Raw genomic sequence first — 22,597 nt, forward strand, 5'->3', positions numbered from 1 at the left:
ACAATAACTAAGAAAATTGACATAAAGTCTATGTTAACCAGTTTGATAAAAATATTTCAAATTGTATATGAAAACACCACACTGTACCCCATGATTGCATCAATGTACACAGCTATCATTTAATAAAAAAAAATTAAAATCTACAGAAAAGACTTCAATGTATATATAAGAATAGTAAACTGGCATATCAGAACTATGGGAAATTGGATTATTCAATAAAAAGTATGATATAAAGTATATATCTCACGTTGGGGATAAAAAAAGTTATTTGAAAATTCAATTGTTCATAGGCTGGAGCTTTCCAGTTTTATTAAATCACATAAGAAAATCAACAAGCTATGGAAATAATATAGGAATTGATTGATACGCTTCCAGAATATTAGATCTGAAGTACTATATATATAGTAATTGTCTCCTTTCTCCCTCCTTCCTCTCCCTAGATTATGCCATTTACCTGCGAAATCAGAAGTACTTAGGGTTATAATTATCTTCAGCTGCCTTCCACCCCAGAAACCATATGAGAATATAAGCAAGTAAGAATAAGACAACCTTAACTCGAATTTATTAGAAAACATTAAACCACCTGTACAATTCCACTTCTCATTATAATTAACGGACCATCTGCAATGCTCTTCACAAAATGATTAATTTACACTAGGTAGTCCTCTACTATAACTGAATCACTTAAAATTTCTCAATAAACACACCGACCCATAGATTAGAAGCCTTCTCCGCTGCCCCTGAACCATCTCAAATAACGGATACATGTTGTGTTGCAACCCACTACGCCAATTATTAGCTTTATAGCCTTTGAACTAGTTATTAACCTTTCCGAGTCTCACTTCTCTAAATTGGGACGATGATAATACCGATTTTGTATACTTTTGGTGAGTAATTAAAGAGATGGTGCACACAAAAGCAAGGTTTAGGTCACCTGACACAGCTAAGGCTCTTCGATATTAACTCATATTTTGTTTTAAAAGTAAAAATAGGATTGCAAAGTCAGTCTTCAGAAACATGGTATTGCTAATGGACATTTTGTCAGCATATTCCTTAGTGTTCTAAAGATGCGTGGTTGTCAGATTTCATGAAGATTCACAGAATCCCAGTGCTGATACTTCAGATGCTCCATGTCAGTGGCCCATGCTCTACAGGTTTAAGTGAGTTTTCTTTATTTCTCCTCCTCCTCCTTTAATTTCTGCCTGGCTGACATTCTAAACGATAAAAAGGGGCCAGTTCTTCCCAAAGACAGAACTTAACTGTTAGCCTTCTAATTGTGACTGCTCAACAGATGATCCACTGTGACATACGTAGTTTAGGAATCTCTGACTAATGTGTTGAGGAAAGCTCATGAAAGACACATGATGGTTAATGATTTACATTCAACTTCCTATAATCACTTCATCCTCACATCCTGGCTTCTGAAAGGCCTTTAAAGATGACTAAAATCAGTAGTCAAAACACTGCAAATACGCTTTTTACTATGGTGTCAAGTTCATCTTTAGAAAGAATTTCTGAAAGAACTACAGACATGATCCCTGAAAGTACAGTCTTGAGAAAGAACATTAAAAAAAAAAAAAGAATAGAACATAATTCTCCTAACATCATATATACCCATACCTTAGGAGAGCCACAATCACAGTCCTCTCCGACTTCCAGAAGTTGGTTCCCACACACGGGTGCTGTCATTATGTTTTGGGGAACAGGTGCTTGCAAAAGGCACTTTGGCTTCTGAGATAAAACGTATCCTCGAAAATGTGAGTGGCTGGATGTACTGAAATCTTTGGGGAATTTTGAACTGTAACAAGAAGGAAATTCAGAAATAGAGTGAGACAGAATGTGGTGGCTTCTGTGTGGTAAGTGAGCGAGAGAACCTGACTTATCCAATCATCTGACCTGGTTCACTGTCAATTACAAATTTGGTAACTGGTTAGGAACGCACAGTATTAAATGTGGTGGGCAGCAGAGCATGCATACTAATGGGATTTTTTTATTCCCCTGGAGTCCCAATCATAGAGCTGGAAGAATTTAAATTTTCCTGTGGATTCTGTAGTGTGGTGAATGATAGCAGCAGTGGCTATCCCCATTTATTATCATCTGCCCATCTTACACCAAGGAATGGGGGTAAGAGATACAGTAATGACCAGGGAAGGGAAGTAAGTTCAGACTAGGAGGTTCTACGGACCTATTTCTCCTTGGGTTCATGAGCACTTGGAAGAACAAGGTTTGTTTTCTTCATTATTCTATTCAAGACTCTGCAAGATGCCTGGTGTTAACAGATAATTACTAACTATGTAAATCCGGGTGGCACCCGTAGCTCAGTGGATAGGACGCTGGCCACATACACGGGGGCTGGTGAGTTCGAAACTGGCCTGGGCCAGCTGAACAACAATGACAACTGCAACAAAAAAATAGCCGGGCATTGTGGTGGGTGCCTGTAGTCCCAGCTACTTAGGAGGCCGAGGTAAGAGAATGGCTTAAGCCCAAGAGTTTGAGGTTGCTGTGAGCTATGACGCCACAGTGCTCTACCGAGGGCGACATAGTGAAACTCTGTATTAAAAAAATAAATCAATAAAAATAAACAAACAAATATGTAAAACTGGATTAATGGGTTGATTGGGAGAATAAGAAGATACTGTCATCATCTCACAATTAGATTAATATGTCTAGGAACCATGACATCATTTTAAATTAAAAATATATTAAGGTGAAATAATAGGGTCTCCATACTGTAAGTTCTATGTTGATATATTTGGAAATTATACCAATTATACCAAATATAAAAAAAACCCTGTGTACCCAGAGACTGGGGGTTGAGTTACAGAGATACACGACCTGCCCAGCCAACACATTTAGATTGCACCTGAATTCTTAAAGATTTGGGAAATGTTATTCTCTAGGGGGACAAGATCTCACGTCAGATATTGATTCATCACACAACTGCCCGAGGGACACTTGGTATAATATGGAACATCAGGCATTCCGAGGACGTGACCCAGCTCATGTGACATCACTCCCACAAGAGCCACGTTATTCTTGTTTTTAGCCTGGAAAAAAAAAAAAAAGTGGAAACTTCCATTACTTCTTATTGTATTCAGTTACCTCTCAATTACTGTTAATGTACAGTACTTAAAAACTGCTTGAGAAATGAAGATGGTGAATCATTGAACTTTTTTCCCTGTCATTGTTTACTGAAAAATGTTGAAAGAACATTTGCAATGGTTGGGTCCAACACATTCAATAAATATTGGTGCTCAATAAATATTTATCGAACTATTGGATACAAAGTCCTCCGTAAACCATGGTTAAATTAATTTATATTCTTCATTGGAAGAACTAATAGCTACTATAGCAGAGGTCTCCAAAGCCTACTGTTACAATGCTTGTGTTATTAGTAGTGCTTGCATCGACTTGAAACTTATTCACATTTCTCTGGACACAGATACTGTGGATGACTAATTTAGAGGTATCTCAGGCCGCAGAAGGTATCTGGATACCCTTTCTGTTTCAATATTCCTACTCTTATTCCCTAACATCTACTAAAGAATTAAGCCTCTTGGCAAGGCCAGTGTGAGGGGTTATTCTGTTGCATAACCCAAGGAATCTTCAGCAAAATAATCTAGCAGTAGTTTCATTACTACTTTGATTTATTGATTCAGCAAATGTTCATTGTGCCAACTGAATTATGCTGTTCTTCACAGAGGATACAGAACTACAGGAACTGTAGGATAAATTTACGAACATCAATGACAGCCACTGAAGATGGAGAGCACAGGGAATTTGAGGCCGCCATCCCTGTACGACGATTGCTGAAGCCCATCCCGCTGCAAGAAAGTTAAAGATACATTGTTACCATCTGAGTCTCTGAAACCATTAACTTTTGTTCATTATGTTACAGATTTCCCTTGCTGCCCTAAAATTCTCACTTTATAGATTCACTAGGTCCTGGAAAAATCTCTATTACTCCATAGCATTATCATGACCACAGATGGTTACCCCACATTCCAGAGTCCATGCTATTAATCCGATACAGGTGAATCTCTAATAATCTCACAAGTGAATTGCTAATGGTAGAACTTCAAGCACTTTGAAAATTGATGGGGGAGATATGATTGAGCAGAATCTCTGCTGAGGAGCCCTGGTGTAACTACCCACTCTACATACATGCGCCTGGCCCTGGTCAGCATGCACTCACCTGAGAAGCTGGGCATGGTCGTGGATCTTTTTTCTCGCCAGGTTAGAACGATGCCATCGCAGGAAGCGGTTAAAGGTGGTGCCTATGTTAGGTTCCACCTTGATCTTATTAACATCAGACCAGATTTCCATACCTACCAAGGCCACGTGAATATCAATGGTGTTATAAATCTGTAGGAAGACCATTTTTCTTCATGAAAATATTCAGGATTCCTTTAGTACCTGAGAGTTTTTGCTAACCACAAGTGATGGATAAAGCTATGGAGCACAAGTGATGAATTTCTATTTTGATGATAAAAATCCTATAAGTTGCCTTTGCTACAAAATATGTGATTTCACCTTGAGGTTAATCACTGTTCTGCTAAAATTTCCCAGAACTGCTTAAATTACAGTGGCCCTTTTGACCCATATTGGTAAGACCACAAAGCAGCTCCAGACTTCTACGTAGAGACAAGGTTTACAAGACAGATGGCTCACCACATTGAGTAGGTTCATCACATCAAACACGAAGCTTCTCATCTGAGTAACATTCCCCTTATAGTTGTTATACTGTAAAAGATAAAATGCAAAGTATAATTAAAGAGCAAGTTAAAGGGAGAAAGCTGATGGGGCAGGGGAATTCACATTTTAACAAAAATTACATATTTTAATATAACTAACATCTATCTATTCCAGGACTAAATTATGTATCACTCTGTGTTTCAATAAATACTATTTCAAACATAAGAGTTTTGTGGTAACAGACAAGTTAAGCATTCATATAAATGTTAGTGCTCTTTTTTTTTTATTATTAAGTCATTTGTACATAGATCATGAATACATTTATGCCATTATGGGATTCAAGGTGTTCATTATTTGTACAATTTGGAGTGCTTACATCCTACTAATCAACATAGCCTTCACCTCCTTTACCCAATTACAGATTACAGTGTTAAGACGTTTGTGTTCTATACCTGATAGATCCAACTTGTACTTGCAATATGCTCCACAAATTCTTTCAGTTGAATAAATCAAGTTCATAACTTGAATGCTTTGAAACCAATTTGATATTATTAAAGTTTGATTACAAAGCATTATTTGCTAGGTCAAAACACAGAGTCTAGGCTCGGCGCCTATAGCTCAACCGGCTAAGGCGCCAGCCATGTACACCTAAGGTGGCGGGTTCGAATCCCCAGCCCGGACCCGCCAAACAATGACGGCTGCAACCAAAAAATGGCCAGGCGTTGTGGCGGGTGCCTGTGGTCCCAGCTGCTTGGGAGGCGGAGGCAGGAGACTCACTTGAGCCCAGGAGTTGGAGGTTGCTGTGAGCTGTAATGCCATGGCACTCTACCCAGGGGGACAGCTTGAGGCTCTGTCTCAAAAAAAAAAAAAAAAAAAAAAAAACACAGAGTCTAGCTTTTTTTTTTCTCTATAGGTGGAAATGCAATTTGTGAGTTACATGTAGTTTTGGCCAACTTAATATTTATATAATTATAAGATATAGTAAATATATACTTTAAATATAACAATAATATTTTAATAACCAGCTATCTGTTTAAGTATATTAAGTATCTTGCCTCATTTGAATATTTTGGTGGCAGACAGACATTAAAGGCCATTGGAGAGATGAAAACTATTTCTGGAAAGGGAGAAAGAATAGTCAAGACAACCAGGACGTCTGACAGCACTGTGAGCCAGGTTAGTTTAGGGTTTGCTTCTGCTTGGTAAGTAAATTTAAAAGGGAATGAACCTGGCCACGGGGCACACATATTTCATACTTACAAAGTCATTATCCAGCACCAGAAAGAGACTGATGTATTTCTGTGCCTGAAGAAACTCTTCTTGCTTTTACAAAAAATAAAAGATCATTGTGAAAGATCATCTTTATTCTAGAAGATTAAAAAAATACAAAGATTTTTTTCTTCCACAGAGAGAAGTTAAAGTGAAGAATAAATAAATACATTGTAGACTTTACACATAAAACAGTGTTGCTGAGCACACCAACATATCATGTTTCCCCGAAAATAAGATACTGTCTTATATTTATTTTTTCTCAAGAAGACACACTAGGGCTTATTTTCAGGGGATGTCTTCCTCTCAGTGCTGAAATGCATGGCGTGGCTATGCAGATATGCTGCATAGCCACACCCATCACTCGGTCTTATTATCAGGGTAGGGCTTATATTTAACAAATGCATGGGACTCCTGCTAGGGCTTATTTTTTGGGTAGGTCTTATTTTCTGGGAAACATGGTATCTCATATAGGGGCTGAGATAATAGAGATGAAGATATGTGGAATATTCCAGAAGGACAATCATGAACGTGTATAGGAAAAAAGCAGTTGTCTGATGTTTTTAAATAATGTAAAAAAAAACCCCAAACTTTACATTAAGAAAGACTTCCAAAAAGTGAACTTACATGGTAATGATACTTACAAATAACTAATTCTAATATGTGAAATAGCGACTTACCATTTGCCTTAATGCACAATATACTGTACTGGGTGCCATAATGGATCACCAAAGAGATAAGGCTTTGTTTTGTTTTTTACTTTGAAACCAAACCAAATACACTAAAGAAAATCAACCAACAACCTATAAAGAATTAAATAAGGTGAACTTATACCATGCAGGAAGTATCTATAACAACGTAACAAAGAGTTAATATTCTTAATAAATTTAAAAAATCTTCCTAACTACTGAGATAAAATTGAATTCTCTACTATAGAAAAAATGTCTAAGGAAGAGGCAATTCACTGGGAAAAAATGGCCTGGGAGATGCAGGGAAGACGGAAGCTGGATGAGGCTAGGAAAGAACCACATCACCTAAAAATGGCTCCCCTTTCCGCCTCCTCCTCCCTCCCCCAAACTTGAAGAAATTTCAAGGCTGCTAGCTTTATCCTTTCTTATCAAATGAGGCAGATCATTCCCTGTTGCTTAGTGTAATATCATTCCGAGAAATCGTGTGTTTTCTCTGGGACAAAGGGGCTCTGTAAATGAGGTGGGCTTCAAGGCGAAACCGTTATTAATAGATGTTAACCGTAATACTGCTTTTATTGTGAAAAAGCTCTTTGGTGTCTCTTTAAACGATTGTAAAATCTACCGCCGTCATTCACATCCCTTACCTGTTTGCTGTGATTCTCTGTCTGATTTTTCTCCACCTCCCTTTTGTGTACAACGTGTAGCTTTTTAGGATGAACTACTTCATGGAACTTTAATTCTGGTGCTTGATTTTGGGATATTGCTAGAGAAAGAGAGATAATATTAATATGAAATATTATAAGATTTTCTTTTTTTGTTTTCACCATGTGATCTTTTATTTTAACTACAGGCAATACATTCACATGTGTCAAAGTTCAAAAAATATAAGAGGCATCTAATGTGACAAGACTTGGAGCTGCCCCCTGTCCACTCAGTCCCTTCCTGCTCCCTGGCACACATGGCTAATTGTAAGGTTTTTGTTTGGTTGTGTTGTATTTTATTTTCATTGGTTGGGGTGGGGAAAGGGCTTGGAAGACTCAATTTTCATCTAGAGAGTAGACATTACAAAGAACAATTCTCCTACTTCAGATTTTGTGACAAACAATTTTTTTTTTTTTTTTTTTTTTGCATCTCCCTTCCCAATTCTGGAAAGACAAGAAGATTATAAAGCAATTTTGGGACGATCCTTCAGTGTATGCAAACTGGACCACAATGTCCAGAAAGGGTAGGTTCTGGATTAAGAACAGTGTTGTGTGAGCTTCCAATTCTGCCTATAGTTTCTTCTCCCTTTAAAGTTGTCTTCAAAATAGTGGATTTTATTTCTCAATGCCTTCGGAGAACTCTTCTCTTTCTCCAAGCATTCTCCTCTGTGGTCTATCTCCTGATTCTCCACTCTCCAAATCAAAATTTTCACATGCAGACGATACCTCAATCTAAGGGAAGTCTCTACAGCGGTTATCTTGTTCCTTGGTATGGCAAAACGCCAAGGTGCTCTTTCTCTAGTTAACGTTTTTTTCTCTTTAGACTTTAGATTTCATAAGAATTAAAAGTTTTTTGGTTTTTGTCCTCTGGAAGAATTTCAAAGCATCAAAAAGCAAGTAGGAGCATTGATAGACAGAGTGTCCTTTGCTTACAGAAAGACCCAAAAGATGTGATCTTATTTCCTGGCAGAAGGACCAGGCAGAAATCACTCTGCCTTCGTATTAATTATCTAGAGTATATGTTGGTATAAAACTTGAAAATGATAATATATATATAATTATTAGTGCCACTAAGAAGATGGTAGCCCTCCTTTCATACCCTTTTTTAAATTGTTCAATCATGCCTATAAAGCCAGTCTTATTTCTGAACGCTCACATTTTTACCCATAAGCATCTGTGCTTAGAGAGAGTTTCCCACTCACTGTTAAGCGTGATCTTGGGGATACCAAGTGATTCTACACCTGGCAGATGGGAGCAGCCTGAAGGCAAGAAAGCAAGAATCCCTCCTCATCAGCTTCCAAAGTTCACTGTAACACTGTCCAAAGGATTAATTACATACTAACACAAGAAATCCAGAAATGCATTAGTAAATGCTCTTACATCAAAAGATAATATGAGTCTGTTGGTGGAAAGAATCATGGGTTTGAAGCTAGAGAAAATATTAATAATATCTAGTCCCAACTTCATCGTTAACTGTGCCATTTTGGGAACACCCTTCAATGATCTGTTTTCTTACTTGATTATTTGCTCTATTTACCCTATTTGGCTTCGGAGACATGTCATAAGGGTAGGTTACAATTTAATTTAGTCAAAGGGCTTTGCAATGTTTATAAAGCAACAGATAAAAATAAAACACATTGGATTCGATTTTTGTTCAAGAAGTTAGTTCAGTGATGTCATTTGGGGCTGTGTGTTTTAGAAATACAGTAGGATTCCTATGTACTCAATTTTGATATGAGGACATATCAATTAATGACCTAGTACAGGGTGGGGGTTGGGGAAAGGGTAGAGCAGAGAGAGAGAGAAGGAGGGAGGTGAGTGGGGGAAAAGAAGGGCAGAGAGAGGTAAGGAAAGAAGGGGGGGGAGAAGGGAAGAGCAGAGAGAAGGAAGGAAGGAGTGGGAGGAGGGAAGAGCAGAGAGATGGAAGGACGGGGTGGGGAAAAGGAAGAGCAGAGAGAGGAGGGGTGGAGAGGAGGGAAGAATAGAGAAAGGGAAGGAGGAAGGGGGACACACCTTTTGGGGACAAGACACAATTGTAAGAGGGACTTTACCTAACAAATGCAATCAGTATAACCTGGTTTATTTTACCCTCAATGAATCCCCAACAATAAAAAAAAATACAGTAGGATTCATTAAATAAGAGATATAGTAGGATCATTAAATGAGAGATACACTTTCAGAGGCATGTTTACTAAATATGCAAATTATAAAGTCTTTATTGTGAGCACTGAGTTTATGTGAATCAAATACACGAATCTGGCTATGTGTTAATGCATACAATTCATTAGCTGTATGTACGTTTGGAATAATAGTTTCATAATAATTCCTCTGGGTACAGTATTGAGGCTGGACAATGTGAAAAATATATGAGAACTAGAAAGGCTAAAGTCAGCACTAAGCATGCTCACTTTGCACAGTGCATAAAGCGGCTGGGAGTTTAGCTGCCTTTTCTCTATGTGCTCTGCCTGCTTCCGTGTGGGGTTTACCATACACGGGTTTATCTGTGGAAATGTGCAGGTTCACAGCTTGACTTTTAACATGCTTATCACGTGACTGCTAGTAAAATAACCAATGATGACATCCAAGGACTTAATTTACTTGTGATATAATAAGGGTAGAAAACTGGTTATCACATTGGTTCCTTTATCGTTAATCAGCCTCCTACAGAAAATAGTTATTTTCCCAAATCATGGCAGAAAACCAGTTATCAAATTGGTTCGTCTGTTGGTAATCAACGTAACAGAGAAAGAGTTATTTTTCCAGAACCAGCCATTTTGACACTGACATTCCACTTTTGAGACTCTTTCTCAAGAATATATCTTAAAATGCAGATTTTTAAAAATAGCTTTGATTTGGGGCAGCACCTCTGGCTCAGTGAGTAGGGTGCTGGCCCCATATACCAAGAGTGGTGGGTTCGAACCTGGCCCTGGCCAAACTGCAACAACAACAACAACAAAAAATAGTTTTGATTCATGAAAATGTTAAGCAAACTTTATTTACTAGTAAAAAGATGGAATGCATAAGGCAGTAAGTAACTTTTGGTTCATCTATTTTGGAAAATATTGTGCAAACATAAAATTTATTATTTTCAAAATATACAGTATTTCATCTCTCTTTCATGCATTAATAAGAGAATGAAAGAAAATTATTTTTATTTGAAAAAGGGGACCAGTTTTATGTAGTGATTTACAATATCTTCACCCCAAAAGAAAAATTTAAATAGATCGAGCGATAGATAGATAGACAGACAGACAGACAGACAGACAGATAGAGTTTGTTTTAAGGGAGACGTGTAGAAAATAACCCAAAATGCAAGCAGCAGTGATCTTTGGGTCATAAAATCATATGTTATTCTTTCTTTAAAAAATCATCAAATAATTTGATTTTTATATAAAGTGCCAGTATATTAGTGCTTACCTTGGGTTTGAATGATGAGCCAGAATACGGAAAGCAGGACCCAAGACATGCTGGCTGCTGCAGGTAGCTGGAAAGTCATGCAGCATGAAGACACCGTCTTCCCAGCAGTCCAGTTTTATCCTCCTCCACTTCCCTAAAAGTTGAAAGAAAAAATGTAAACTGCAACTTGCCCGTGAGATTGGGGAATGTTTCTTAATAGTGCTGGGAAATTGTAAAAAACATGCAGTGTCAAGAGCATGAGAATGTTCCTCATTTATGGGAGGTATTTACATCTGTGGTTACAGCTCACTGGGGCCTCCCATCTGGACAGCGGTTTGTCCCTGGGGTCCGTACAGCAGTGGGAATGTACGAAGGGAGACGGAGGTGCATGCGTGCATGTCTACACAGGCACCAGAGGAAATCATGACCATTGTCGGTATCACTCTACACATGGACCCACAAATCCTGAACCTATATGAGTATTCTGTGCATACTTTGAGAAACTGGCAGAGAACACAGAATCTAAAAAATAAGCACCAGGCAAAATCCTCAGATGCTTCTGGTGTGAAAAGGGAATATCAACTACACCAACCTTATGATAAAACTCATATGAGTTTATATATACACAAAAAAATTGTAAAGAAACATGCAGATCTAATTTATCTTCACAGCGTTAGCCTCAACCGAACTATAATTAGTATGAAGTATGTTCGAGGTACAGTGTGGGTTCTGTTTCAGAAAAATAATATTTCACTGGCTATGAAAATCGGACATTTTTATAATTCAAAATATAAAAAAATATATTTATAATAAAAATATCAAAAAATATCAAAAAGGCTAATCACTCACTGGCCTACCATTGTGAAATCACTTCCATTAACATTTTGACAATTTATTTTCATCCCTCTTTCATGCATTAATAAGAGAATGAAAGAAAATTATTTTTAGTGTACAAAGGGTTTGAGAAATAATTTTTTTGCATAACATGACACGTGTGTTCCTATTAAACATTAAGACATTATTTTAATGACTTTAGAAGATTGATTGTGTGCCTATGTAATGTGTGGCTATGTACAGTTATTTGATTGAACTTCTAGTTACTTCTTCAGGATACATTTCTAGAAGTTGTATTATTTAGTTCAAAAGAGTAACATGATTGAGATTGTTGGTATACATTTTCCCAATACTTTTCATAGAGTTAGTGCCAAATTAAATTTCTATTTACAGAGTGTTCCCAAACTAGAAACCTATACCCTCCAACATAACTAGACTTCCTTTTCATGGTTATATGCGGGAGTTTCTTGTCATCTGATTGGAAGTTTTAAAGTCACCTCATTTATCTATTCTTTTACCTTCCTTTGAATTAATAGCATTTTCTCTATAATTTGAATTTCTTTTGCTGGTCCAGACGACAAGTATCCTTTTAATATCCTCAACCAGTCACCACTACAATTTTAACAAAGTATAGTGTTAATTAATATTTCTACAGTCAAATAATAAAGGATCTGGGAATGGCCTCTTCACAGTGTTTCCCCCTTGGCCAACTCACAGGTTGTGTTCAAGTGTCCTAATTCTCCCATGATTTTGAGCCCTATGTTACTCATTATTTTTTAGGTGTGCTTAATACAGACGATAATGTTCAAATCACTCATGTTTATTGCCTTCTCTGCTTGTAGGTTCTTTAAACAGCAGTACTTTTTTAAAAATTAACTTTCTTCTTCATGAAACATATACACAGATAAGTTTTCTTGGAGTCAGCAGTTGTAAGGTTTTTAAAAAATTTTTCTGCGATTGTATTTATTTCATCCTGTGTTTTTACAGTATGTTAGCTTGAAGTACAGTTTTAGGATAACAATTACTGTCTCTCAGCACTTCAGAAATAATATTTATCTTACTATCTTTTGCTAACTCTCCTGCCTGTTGACAGTTTTGCTTTCCATGTACTTAATGGAAGTTAATTTATATTTATTAATTATGCAACTAGTACTGCTAGCTCAGTTAAATATTGATATCATATTAAATTTGAGGTTATACTAAATTACTACTGCATTTCTAGGCATCCCAAGGTAACTCTGATACTATCCTTGCTACTGGGATATTCCTGCAATAAGGTTTAGTCATAGAGACAAATCTACAAAGGCAATCTGTACATGTGGAAAATATGATTGATTTGTTCATTGTGCTGAGATATATTTGAGGAGGGGTTTATCTCCTGGTGGGTGGAGATAGTCAGATCATATTAGCTAGAAAAGGAATAAGGGAGTTGGGTATCGTGAGCAAAGCCGTGAGTATGTAAAAATTGCAATGTTTGTTGAATTACCATATGTTTCCAATGACAGGATCATAACCTAAAAAGTACTAGGCATGGGGAAAAAAGCTTATAATATATGCAGAGACCAAGTTATGGGAGGACAAATGCTAATGACGTTTAAGAATAAAAAGATACACAGCTGAGAAATATTCAGCTCATAAAATTGTCAGACCTGCAGATTGAACTGGATGTAGCCACGGAGGGAGACAGAGGAATCTGGAATGAGTTCTAGGCTTCAGCGAGAGCAGCTATGTCTATAAATCTTCTGGAAGACATCTTCCAATTTGATGGGTTGATGGTGATCACAGTTTGCGATCTTTAAAGACAAGATATACCTCTTCTGGTGGACCTTTCAGGAGCACACCGCCTGGAAGGTAACAGAGGTTTTCAAACATTGAATATATACACCATGAAAGAAATGTAAAAATTGAACTCTCTGCCTGGGATACTGATGCTGTTTATTAAATACTTGAATAGCAGCCTATAAATTAAAAACTTTGGCAATAACAGTGAAGAAGTTGTTTACTCAGGGCATCTGGAGGCAATGAGACAGGCATATCTATGGACCCGTATGAATACAATATTTGAGGATTGACTAAACACAGGTTTTAAGTTATGACCATAAAACTAAGAATTCATCACCAACATCCTGCTTACAAAGAATTTTGTCCCCTCAAAAGCTTGCTACTTAACATCTTGAAACGTTTGATGACAAAGTATTTTGATCACTTGGGGCAGAGGTTTAAATATTGTCTCCCTAGAAATGAAAATACAGGGTGTCCAAAAAGTTGCCTATAAAGTCTCCATACATAGGGGAAATGGGAAATTGTAGCTAAATGGACATGATTTGATGATTTTAAACCACAAACTTTGATATTATTAAAGTTTGGTTACAAACATGTACAAAATAGTCATTACAGAATTTTACAAGCTATTTACAAAATATCCTCTACGTACTGGTCTCCTCTTAGTAAAATTTTGCAATCACTGATTTGCAAATAAAGGTACATTCATATATACGAATTATCAAGGGAATCTGGAAAGTAACCATATAATTCTGTAATCACTATTTTGTAAATAAAGGTATATTAGATATAAATAAAGGTGTCTATGTATAATATTAAAATATATAAAATTTATAATTTTCGATATAAAATCTTAGAAGACATTTGAGAATAGTTAAGTCCACAAGTAGTTGACGGTCCAATCCCAGAGAGAAAGGAAATACTCAGAGGTGAGCTTTAGGCTCCTCTCTGCCTTTCCTCCGGGCATATGACACTTCCTAGGTACCAGCTAACAAACTACAAATCTGAGCAGAGGTCCCCAAGGCCTCACCGTACTACAGAGACAAAAACTGGAATTAAGGGTCCCTTGAGAAGGAAGAGAGACCTAATAAACGCCTTAGGAACAATTGGGACCAACGAGAGGCTATCCCCTATGAGTAAAGGCAAATCAGACATATTCTAGATTTTATGCTCCTTTTTTAAAATTTTTCTTACTTCTACATATGTATATTAGGTTTCCACTTTTGCCTTCACAGAATTAAAAAGGCTAAATTTAATGACAATAACAATGTTTAACGTTAAGGACTGAGAACAAAAACCTCATAAAGAACGAACGAAGGTAAATACATTCAGAAAAGGAATCAGACAATTGCTTCAACGAAATATTAAACAATAATAATAGTAATAATGCAAAGAAAGTAACATTCACATTGTTAGATAGAAGTGTGTCTATTATAGAATACTTTGATCAGCTAAGAAGTTAACTGATAGCTGTTTATAATAACAGTTAAGAAGAAGAAGTTAACTGATCAAAGTTAACTGATAGCTATTTATAATAACAATTAAGAAGTTAACTGATCAAAATATTCTATAATAGACATACTTCTATCTGACAATGTGAATGTTACTTTCTTTGCATTATTACTACTATTATTATTTAATATTATAGGGTGGCACCTGTGGCTCAAGGAGCAGGGCACCGGCCCCATATACCAGGGGTGGCAGGTTCAAGCCTAGTCCTCGCCAAAACTGCAAAAAATTTTTAAAAAGATAATAAAAAATAAACTGTATGAAGTACATTCAAACATATTGGAGCTATATTCTAGATTTTACAAAAATTAAAACCAGCTTGTGATCAACCCAATCCCAGATCGGATTAAGGAGATCTACCTTGAGACTGTCTACCAGAGGCAATGTACGTTTTGATAGATTTCCATAGTGCAATGCCAGGCCGCAATGCTACAGGCAGAATCATGGATAAGTATTAAACATATATTTTGAAAAAGACAGGCTATGTGAATGCACTGAAATCCTTTCCCAAACTAGCAAAACTCATCTGTGGTTTTAGATGTCACATAGAGGTTTCCTTTGGGAAAGAAGGAATATAGGGATGGCAAAGAGACCTGACAGAGGCTTCTAGAGCTCTGCTACGGTTTTATTTCTGAGTCAGAATGGCAGCTACACGGGATATGTAGTTTGTGACGATTTGTGCACTTTTCCGAATACATGTAAAGCTAAGTGTATTTCAGTATTATTTACATAATAAACAAAAGCTGTAATACAGACTCTTAGGAAATCCCTATTCCTGAAAAAAAAAAAAAAAAAAAAGCATTTCCAGGAACCACTACAGAGTTTCAGTTGTTTATTATAAAGTATTTGACCACAGTACATTTTTATAAATCCCTTGGAATTTGTATATTTTATCTGAATTTTTTCCTGGGATAAATGGTTTATTTATTCCTAAGACAAACATCACTGATACAAATATTACATCACTGATATTTTACTGATTAAAATATTAATTTCAAGTAATATAAACTCTTGTATGACTGTAATATAAGGAGGTTAAATGTATATTTCATTTTATTTGTAAGTAATAAAAAAAGTTGGAAGAAGGCAATGAAAGGAAAGAAAAGTTAGAAAAAAGACTAGAAAAATTCTAGGACCTACTAATAGTTGAGATTTTAACTTTTATGAACCTGCTGTGTTATTGCCATACATGGTGATAACACCTCACCACATTGAGTAGGTTCATTACATCAAACACAAAGATTCTTGTCAGAGTTAGATTCTCTTTATGGTTCTTATACCATAAAATACAAAATGCAAAGTGTAATTAAATAGCAAATCAAAGTAAGAAACCCGATGGGGTGCAGGATTTCACATTTTAAGAAAATGGATACATTTTCATATAATTAACATCTATTTATTTTGTGCCTAAAATATGTATGACTCTGTGCTTTACTAAATTCTATTTCAAATGTAAGAGAATTACATTCTCTTTTCACGGTAAGAGAAAAGTTAGGCATTCATATAAAATGTCAGCATTCTTCATTTTTAAGCTTGGTCCCAGGAATAAATCTCAAAGGGTAATATTAAATCTCAAAGGATAATATTCCAAAATGCTTTGAGTTCTACTACAGTTTGCATACATTTTCTTATCTATGCTTGATAGTTTTATACAATTTTTTTTTTCAGCCACCACCAGAAGAGTTAATGGCAGTCTCAGGTCTAAATATTTCCTGTTCTTGATTATTTATAAGTTGACTTTTCAAGACTATTTTTAGCCTTTAAATTTAATACTTCAGTTTCCTTTTACTCTGATTAATGTAAGAGGTTTCAGCAGTATTACCAATGAAATATCCCATATTTTAATTTTTGTTAAAATTCTTCAGGTAAGAAGTTGAAATTGCTGAAAAACATATATACTTAAATTTTTGTGATCTAATTACTTTTGCTATGCTTGATACTAATTTGTATGAATAATTAAGATAAATAATGATGGCATGTAATTAATCTCTTAAGATAAGGAACAGGATGTTGGTAGCAAATTATAACTGAGATATTGCCATTGAATCTTTGGCGCTTAACAAAAAGTACACATTAGAATCATCTCTAGAATTTATTAAAATACTATTGTCTTGATTTTTTTCCTACTGTGTTCTTATTCTGTTAGTAGACATTGGGTCCTTTAGTTTTTTAATGTGCTATAGGTAATTTTGATGCTCAAGTTCAATTAAGAACCAGTATTATATGGAGAACACTTTCCATATTAAATTTCAGCATATGTTTTTCACATATATTACTATATATTTTTCATATATAATATCATTTTTTTTTTACTCCAAGCAGAATTGATGAGAAATAAAATAATTACAGAAGTAAGAGAACGAATATTGTAACACTTTGGCGACCAAAAAGGTCAATCTGGTAAGGCTATGAATGATTCTATAGAAAAATAAACACATTCAGGTCTTCAAATGATGAATCAAGATTTTTTTTTAAAAAAATGACCACTGGTAACTAATGGTTATGCACTGATACTCAATGTAAGCAGTGGGATTAAAGACATTTGTGTATTCAGATACTAAAATCCTTCTATTGCAAATTTAAACATAATAAGATGAAGGCTACGTCAACCAGTTTGATAAAAATATTTCAAATGGTATATAAAACTAGCACATTGTACCCCATAATTGCATTAATGTGCACAGCTATGATTTAATAAAAAAATGTATATTTTAAAAAATATACCCTCCCATATCATAAACTTATTTTTCCTCATCTTCTTATTCTCACCTCTTTATAGTTCCACTATGTTCTGTCCTCCTCTTTTTCTCCATGTGAGACTTCAGCTTTCCAGTAGGTCTGTTCAGTCCTGTAGTGGTACAAAGGACAAAAAGAGCCTTGCCCAGTATTTGGTTCCTGTAGGCTTCATTTCAATTATTGTCACGACGGGTCCCCAAAGACACATGAACCTCAGAGAGCTATTTCATGTTAGTTAGAGAGTTTAAAAGGCCAATTTGGTGACACCCAATGATTTATAAGAGAAAAATGCTATTTGCTGAGGCATAACCCTTAGCCCATGAATCTATGTCCTTATTTGGGTACTCTATGTCTGAGGTACTGCACCTCACCACATTACTGCTTTGGGGAATGCTTTTAATATGAGATATATACATATCATATTTTGTAAATACACTCAGGAACTGATGGGTACTTGGGTTAAAGAATGGAAAAACCTATACCACATATACTTGCTATTAAACTGATACTAACCAATGAGCACAGCTGTGCCCAATGTGAAGTAAAACTTAATGAAATCAAATAGGAATGAATGGGAGAGATGGGGATGGGTGAAACCTACCTAATGGTTACAATGAACACTAACTGGGTGATGGGCACACTTTTGACCTGGACTTAAGCATTACAAAATTGATCCATGTAGCTAAACACATTTCTACCCTGATAATATTTTGTAGTAAAAAAAAGAAGATAGAAAATTACTATATTCAATAGAAAAGGCATAGAATATTTAAGAAGTGGTATTGAAACAGTGGGTTAATCATCTAGAAAAAATAAAGAGTAAAATGTAAAGATATAATTGGTAAATATATATTGTTTCCTTACATAAGGCTGAGGATTACAGAGAATAAATCTAACATGTTCGTCACATTTAATGAATGAGTAGATTTTAAAAAGAGATGAAAATAAGGCATATGCATACATCTAACCATCACATTACACTTTGAACATATATAATCTTGTCAATTAAAGAGATGTTTAAATAAATACACACACACACAAAAACAAACAAAAAGAATGATTTCTTATATTGGCCTTCAGCTATCTGTCTCTATGAAGAACCTAGTGACATCCCATAGAGACCTACAGGACGTTCAGATCCCTGAGGGTACGTGGTTCCTTTCCAGCTTGGGTCATGGTGAGGATTTAAAGGTTCAAAATTTCCATTTCAGTGGTATTAAGAAGGATGAGGTGAATATATGACTGGAAACACGAATTATTATAAAACAGAAAGCAAAACAAACAAAAAACTGGCACAGATTCATAGGTTGGTCACAAGTAGATGATGGCATTAGGGGAAATGAGGATTTATTTCTGGGTCAGGACAGGGTCTTCCAAAACCTCACAATGCAGATAAAGTTACAGCTTTTAAACTGTTGTTATGTAAATTCCACATGGAGATGCAGATTTTCACAATGACAATGAGTTGATAGGTAGACTCTAGATTTGCTGGGGTTTGAGCTTTGGTTTTGAGGTCACAATGGGCTTATCTAGAACATCAAACTGCAAGGGTAAATGAACTTCCTATGGGCAAAGTTCCTCATGAAGAGATGGGCTTGAAGAGACTAAGCAAGTAATGGAAATGGGTGAAGCAGGCCAAGAGTAAGAAAAACCATAGTAATGATACGATGGAAAGCACACATCCTGATTATGGAAGTAGCTACTATATTAGTTGGGATGACTCTGCTGTAAATAAAAGAAAACTCAACTCAGTATGGCTTAAATAACAAGGAAAATTCAGTGATATCAGATAACAAGACACCCCCCCATGTGGGGTTATTAACTAACAGTTCATCACTTTTCAGCCTTCTAGCTAATATTAAGTATAATATTAATCTATCAATTTAATGACACAATTCAAAATCCAGGTTATAGTCTTTTCATCATAATTCTCCATTTTATTCACTGTATTATCCTTGCCTTTCTACCCACAGCTTGGCTGCATAAGTACCGGATAAAATATCTAGGTGCCACTACCCAGATGAAGGAATGAAGACGTATTTTCCAGAAATTTCCCAACATACCTCTTCTCTTGCTTTACAAGGAAAAAGGGAGGGGAGTGTATCAACTCCTCTCCAAATTAACTACCAGTAATCATTATTAGGAATGATTAGAGTGACAGGGATTTATTCATGAGATGGAGTTAGAATCTTTTTTCCTAAAAATAAACAGGGGAACAAAATTTGGGTTCTAAAAATAAGGAATAGGGGAGATACGTGGTAGGCAAACAACAGTGTTTGCTCCATCCCCTTCAACTAAGCCAATGGTTGCTATGGGCAATGTGACTCCAGTGTTGACAAAGCACCTGTTTACTCTTAAGAAGCTGGGAACGTGGATGTTTATGCAAGATCTTCCAATTTTTAAATATAAGCAATACATCCAAAACATTTAAAAAATACTATGTTGGCCAACATCATTCAGACCAAATAAAATACATCTGCATTCCAAACATGACCTACAGCCTACAAGTCACTAGTTTGCAAGCTCTAGTTTATATTACTAATCTGTTTCACTAAAATTTTCTCTGTTAGAAAATGAAGTCCACTTTAGCCCTGACAGTAACTGAATTATACAAATATCAATGATAGAACATTTTTTTAATTAATTAACTTTTACTCAGTTGTAGAAAATCTCACATGACATAGCTAATAAGTATTTCAGAAGATAATTTAGGAAAAAGATATACAAAACAGAGGATGTTTACATAATTTTCTTCTTAACTGGGGACTCCAATTTGACAAATTAATGGTTAAAAGAATCAAGATGTTGTTACTAATTTAATAATGATGCTATAATTTTTCTCTTGTTTTTCCCAGTTTCCTGTGATTTTTTTTGTTTTGTTTTCATTAGAGAGTAAATTACTGCCTATCAAATGAGAAAATCAAAGTATTCAAAATAGTTAACAAACATTAGTCTATATCACTGCACAAAAGTAGAGTTGTCTAGTACCATCATCCAGTTAGAGAAGCAAGCTTCAGAAATATTCCTTTAGAGTCATCTTCCTTCTTATGAGTACGGATAATAGAAATTTTCAATTCATAGAAAGATTCTCTATGCCTCTCTTGAAAAATTTTATTTATCACTTCAAAATATTAACTTGACTGTCAAGAACAAAGAGCAGTGAGAAAGTAAGTGTATTTATTTCCTATTCCAATTGTCCAATCTTCGAAGTTGACCATTTACCCATCCATTCTGGCTTAGCTGTTGCTTCAGACTTTGGGACTTGAGTGCTAAAAAAGAAAAAAAGACTCTTAAGTAATCAACTTTCCTTCCAAATTTAGACATTCTATGCTATATAAGTTTGATTTAGGTATTCTATACCATGAAACTATGAATTCTTTTTTTAAAAGAAGAATTGATTTCTCTTTAAAATCAATACTCTGGGGTCACATTTTCCATTTTATAGGTTATTTGATAGAGCAACAGCAAAGAAATGAAAACACGGGATGGAAGTTGAGAAAAATACCATGAACTGTCCAAATATCCATCTTGGCAATTACATAGTATGGAGAGAATGAAGGACCAGGAGAAGGGTTAGGGGAGATTGGGTCATTACTGTACAAGATATTTCCTCCCATAGACTATTCATCCTTAGGGAATATTTCTGAGAAAATGAAGATATTGTGTCATCACAGCTTTATAGCTGAGATGCTTTCATCTCCCTTTTCTTGGTTATTCGCCAGATTGAGAAGCTAGACATTTATGTTAGCACCCACCCTATAATCATATAGATTCTGTTCTTAATAAACCTCTAAGAAGACAACTGAATCTTCTTTCCCAGATACTAGGAGATTATAATAATTTGGCCATGGATCTCTTACCTTTGGTGTAGACATTGGCTTATTCTTGAAAACAATAGAGGGGATTGCTTTTGTGTCTTTGTGCTATATTAGACACAAAAATAATGGTATGTCATTAGAAATGCTATTTTTTCCATCGCATCTATACTTATTTTGTTAATGAAATTATTCCTTACCTCCTCTTCATTCATTAAATTGTATGCAAATGTCGACTACTCAGTCAATGGATCTTCTTCCTATTTCACCCCCTCCAAACCCATTCATTTTCTCCTCAGCATGTTTTTCTTGTTAGCATCATTTTGGCACAAACAGTATTTGAGGCACTAAGTGTTCCATGTGTATATTACTTTTCTTTTTTGTATATAACTTGTTTTCTCACTAAAAATGTAAAATGTCTTGAAAAAAAGGAACTTAAATTTTAGTTCTTTTTGATATACCGACAGCAAAGTACCAAGCATGAGAAATATGCTCAGAAATCAATTAATGGGTGAATGAATTCTATTTTTACTTCATAAGTACCTGATTTTTATTACACATTTGCCTGTGTGTGGTCTATTTTTCATAATCTATCTCCTATGCAAAACTGTGACTAATAATATTCCTTATTCTACCTATAATAAATAAGAAAGTAAAATACCACTTATAATACAACTTTATATTCTCTAAGCATCTATAAATGATCCTTTGAAAAAGATATTTATCTCATACAATATAGCTATTTTTTCTCAATAATTACATGACAATTGAACTTTTTTCATAATAAAAAAATTAATATCCATATTAATTCATAGGTAGTTGGCCTTGCTTTTTCCAGCATCATGAGGATATGCTGTGATATGTCAGTTTAAACTTAAGAGCACATATCCTGATAAAGAACCCATGAATTTAGAGACAATATTCTCAGTAGGTGCAAAAGACATTTTAAAAAAATACCAGTGACCATATGATGATACTTACAAGAAAAGAGGATGATGCAGATGTAGGAATTGGTGGTGGTGGAAAATCTGGCTTTGTAATTAGCTAGTAAAAAGATAAAAAAAAAATTAATTCAAAGAGAGAGCCCTAAAAACAGATGTGCTTAATAAACGGCTTAAATCATTTCCAGAAATGGAGGATTATTCTACATTTGTGAGTTCAATTGCTTTCA

At 35.3% G+C, this 22,597-nt stretch overlaps 2 protein-coding genes across 2 annotated transcripts in view; both read right to left on the reverse strand.

Moving 5' to 3' along the window:
• The window catches only part of ADAMDEC1 (ADAM like decysin 1), a 14,661-nt gene extending 3,829 nt beyond the window's left edge, over positions 1–10,832 (reverse strand). The window contains 9 exon segments of the mRNA XM_012807687.2: positions 1,621–1,798; positions 2,917–3,047; positions 3,743–3,824; positions 4,196–4,365; positions 4,672–4,743; positions 5,956–6,017; positions 6,223–6,307; positions 7,298–7,416; positions 10,772–10,832. Coding sequence (XP_012663141.2) covers positions 1,621–1,798; positions 2,917–3,047; positions 3,743–3,824; positions 4,196–4,365; positions 4,672–4,743; positions 5,956–6,017; positions 6,223–6,307; positions 7,298–7,416; positions 10,772–10,820 — 948 coding nt within the window. The 5' untranslated portion in view covers positions 10,821–10,832.
• Positions 10,833–10,886: 54 nt separating this feature from the next.
• Positions 10,887–22,597, reverse strand: part of ADAM28 (ADAM metallopeptidase domain 28) — a 66,839-nt gene continuing 55,128 nt past the window's right edge. The window contains exons 23-25 of the mRNA XM_023515546.1: positions 22,408–22,470; positions 21,472–21,534; positions 10,887–10,904 (exon numbers count right to left, since the gene is read on the reverse strand). Of these exons, the coding sequence (XP_023371314.1) occupies positions 10,887–10,904; positions 21,472–21,534; positions 22,408–22,470 (144 nt within the window). The remainder of the gene's footprint in view (positions 10,905–21,471; positions 21,535–22,407; positions 22,471–22,597) is intronic.

This window comes from Otolemur garnettii, unplaced genomic scaffold (genome assembly GCF_000181295.1).
Source record: "Otolemur garnettii isolate 467f Iridium unplaced genomic scaffold, OtoGar3 scaffold00074, whole genome shotgun sequence".
Taxonomy (NCBI): Eukaryota; Metazoa; Chordata; class Mammalia; order Primates; family Galagidae; genus Otolemur; species Otolemur garnettii.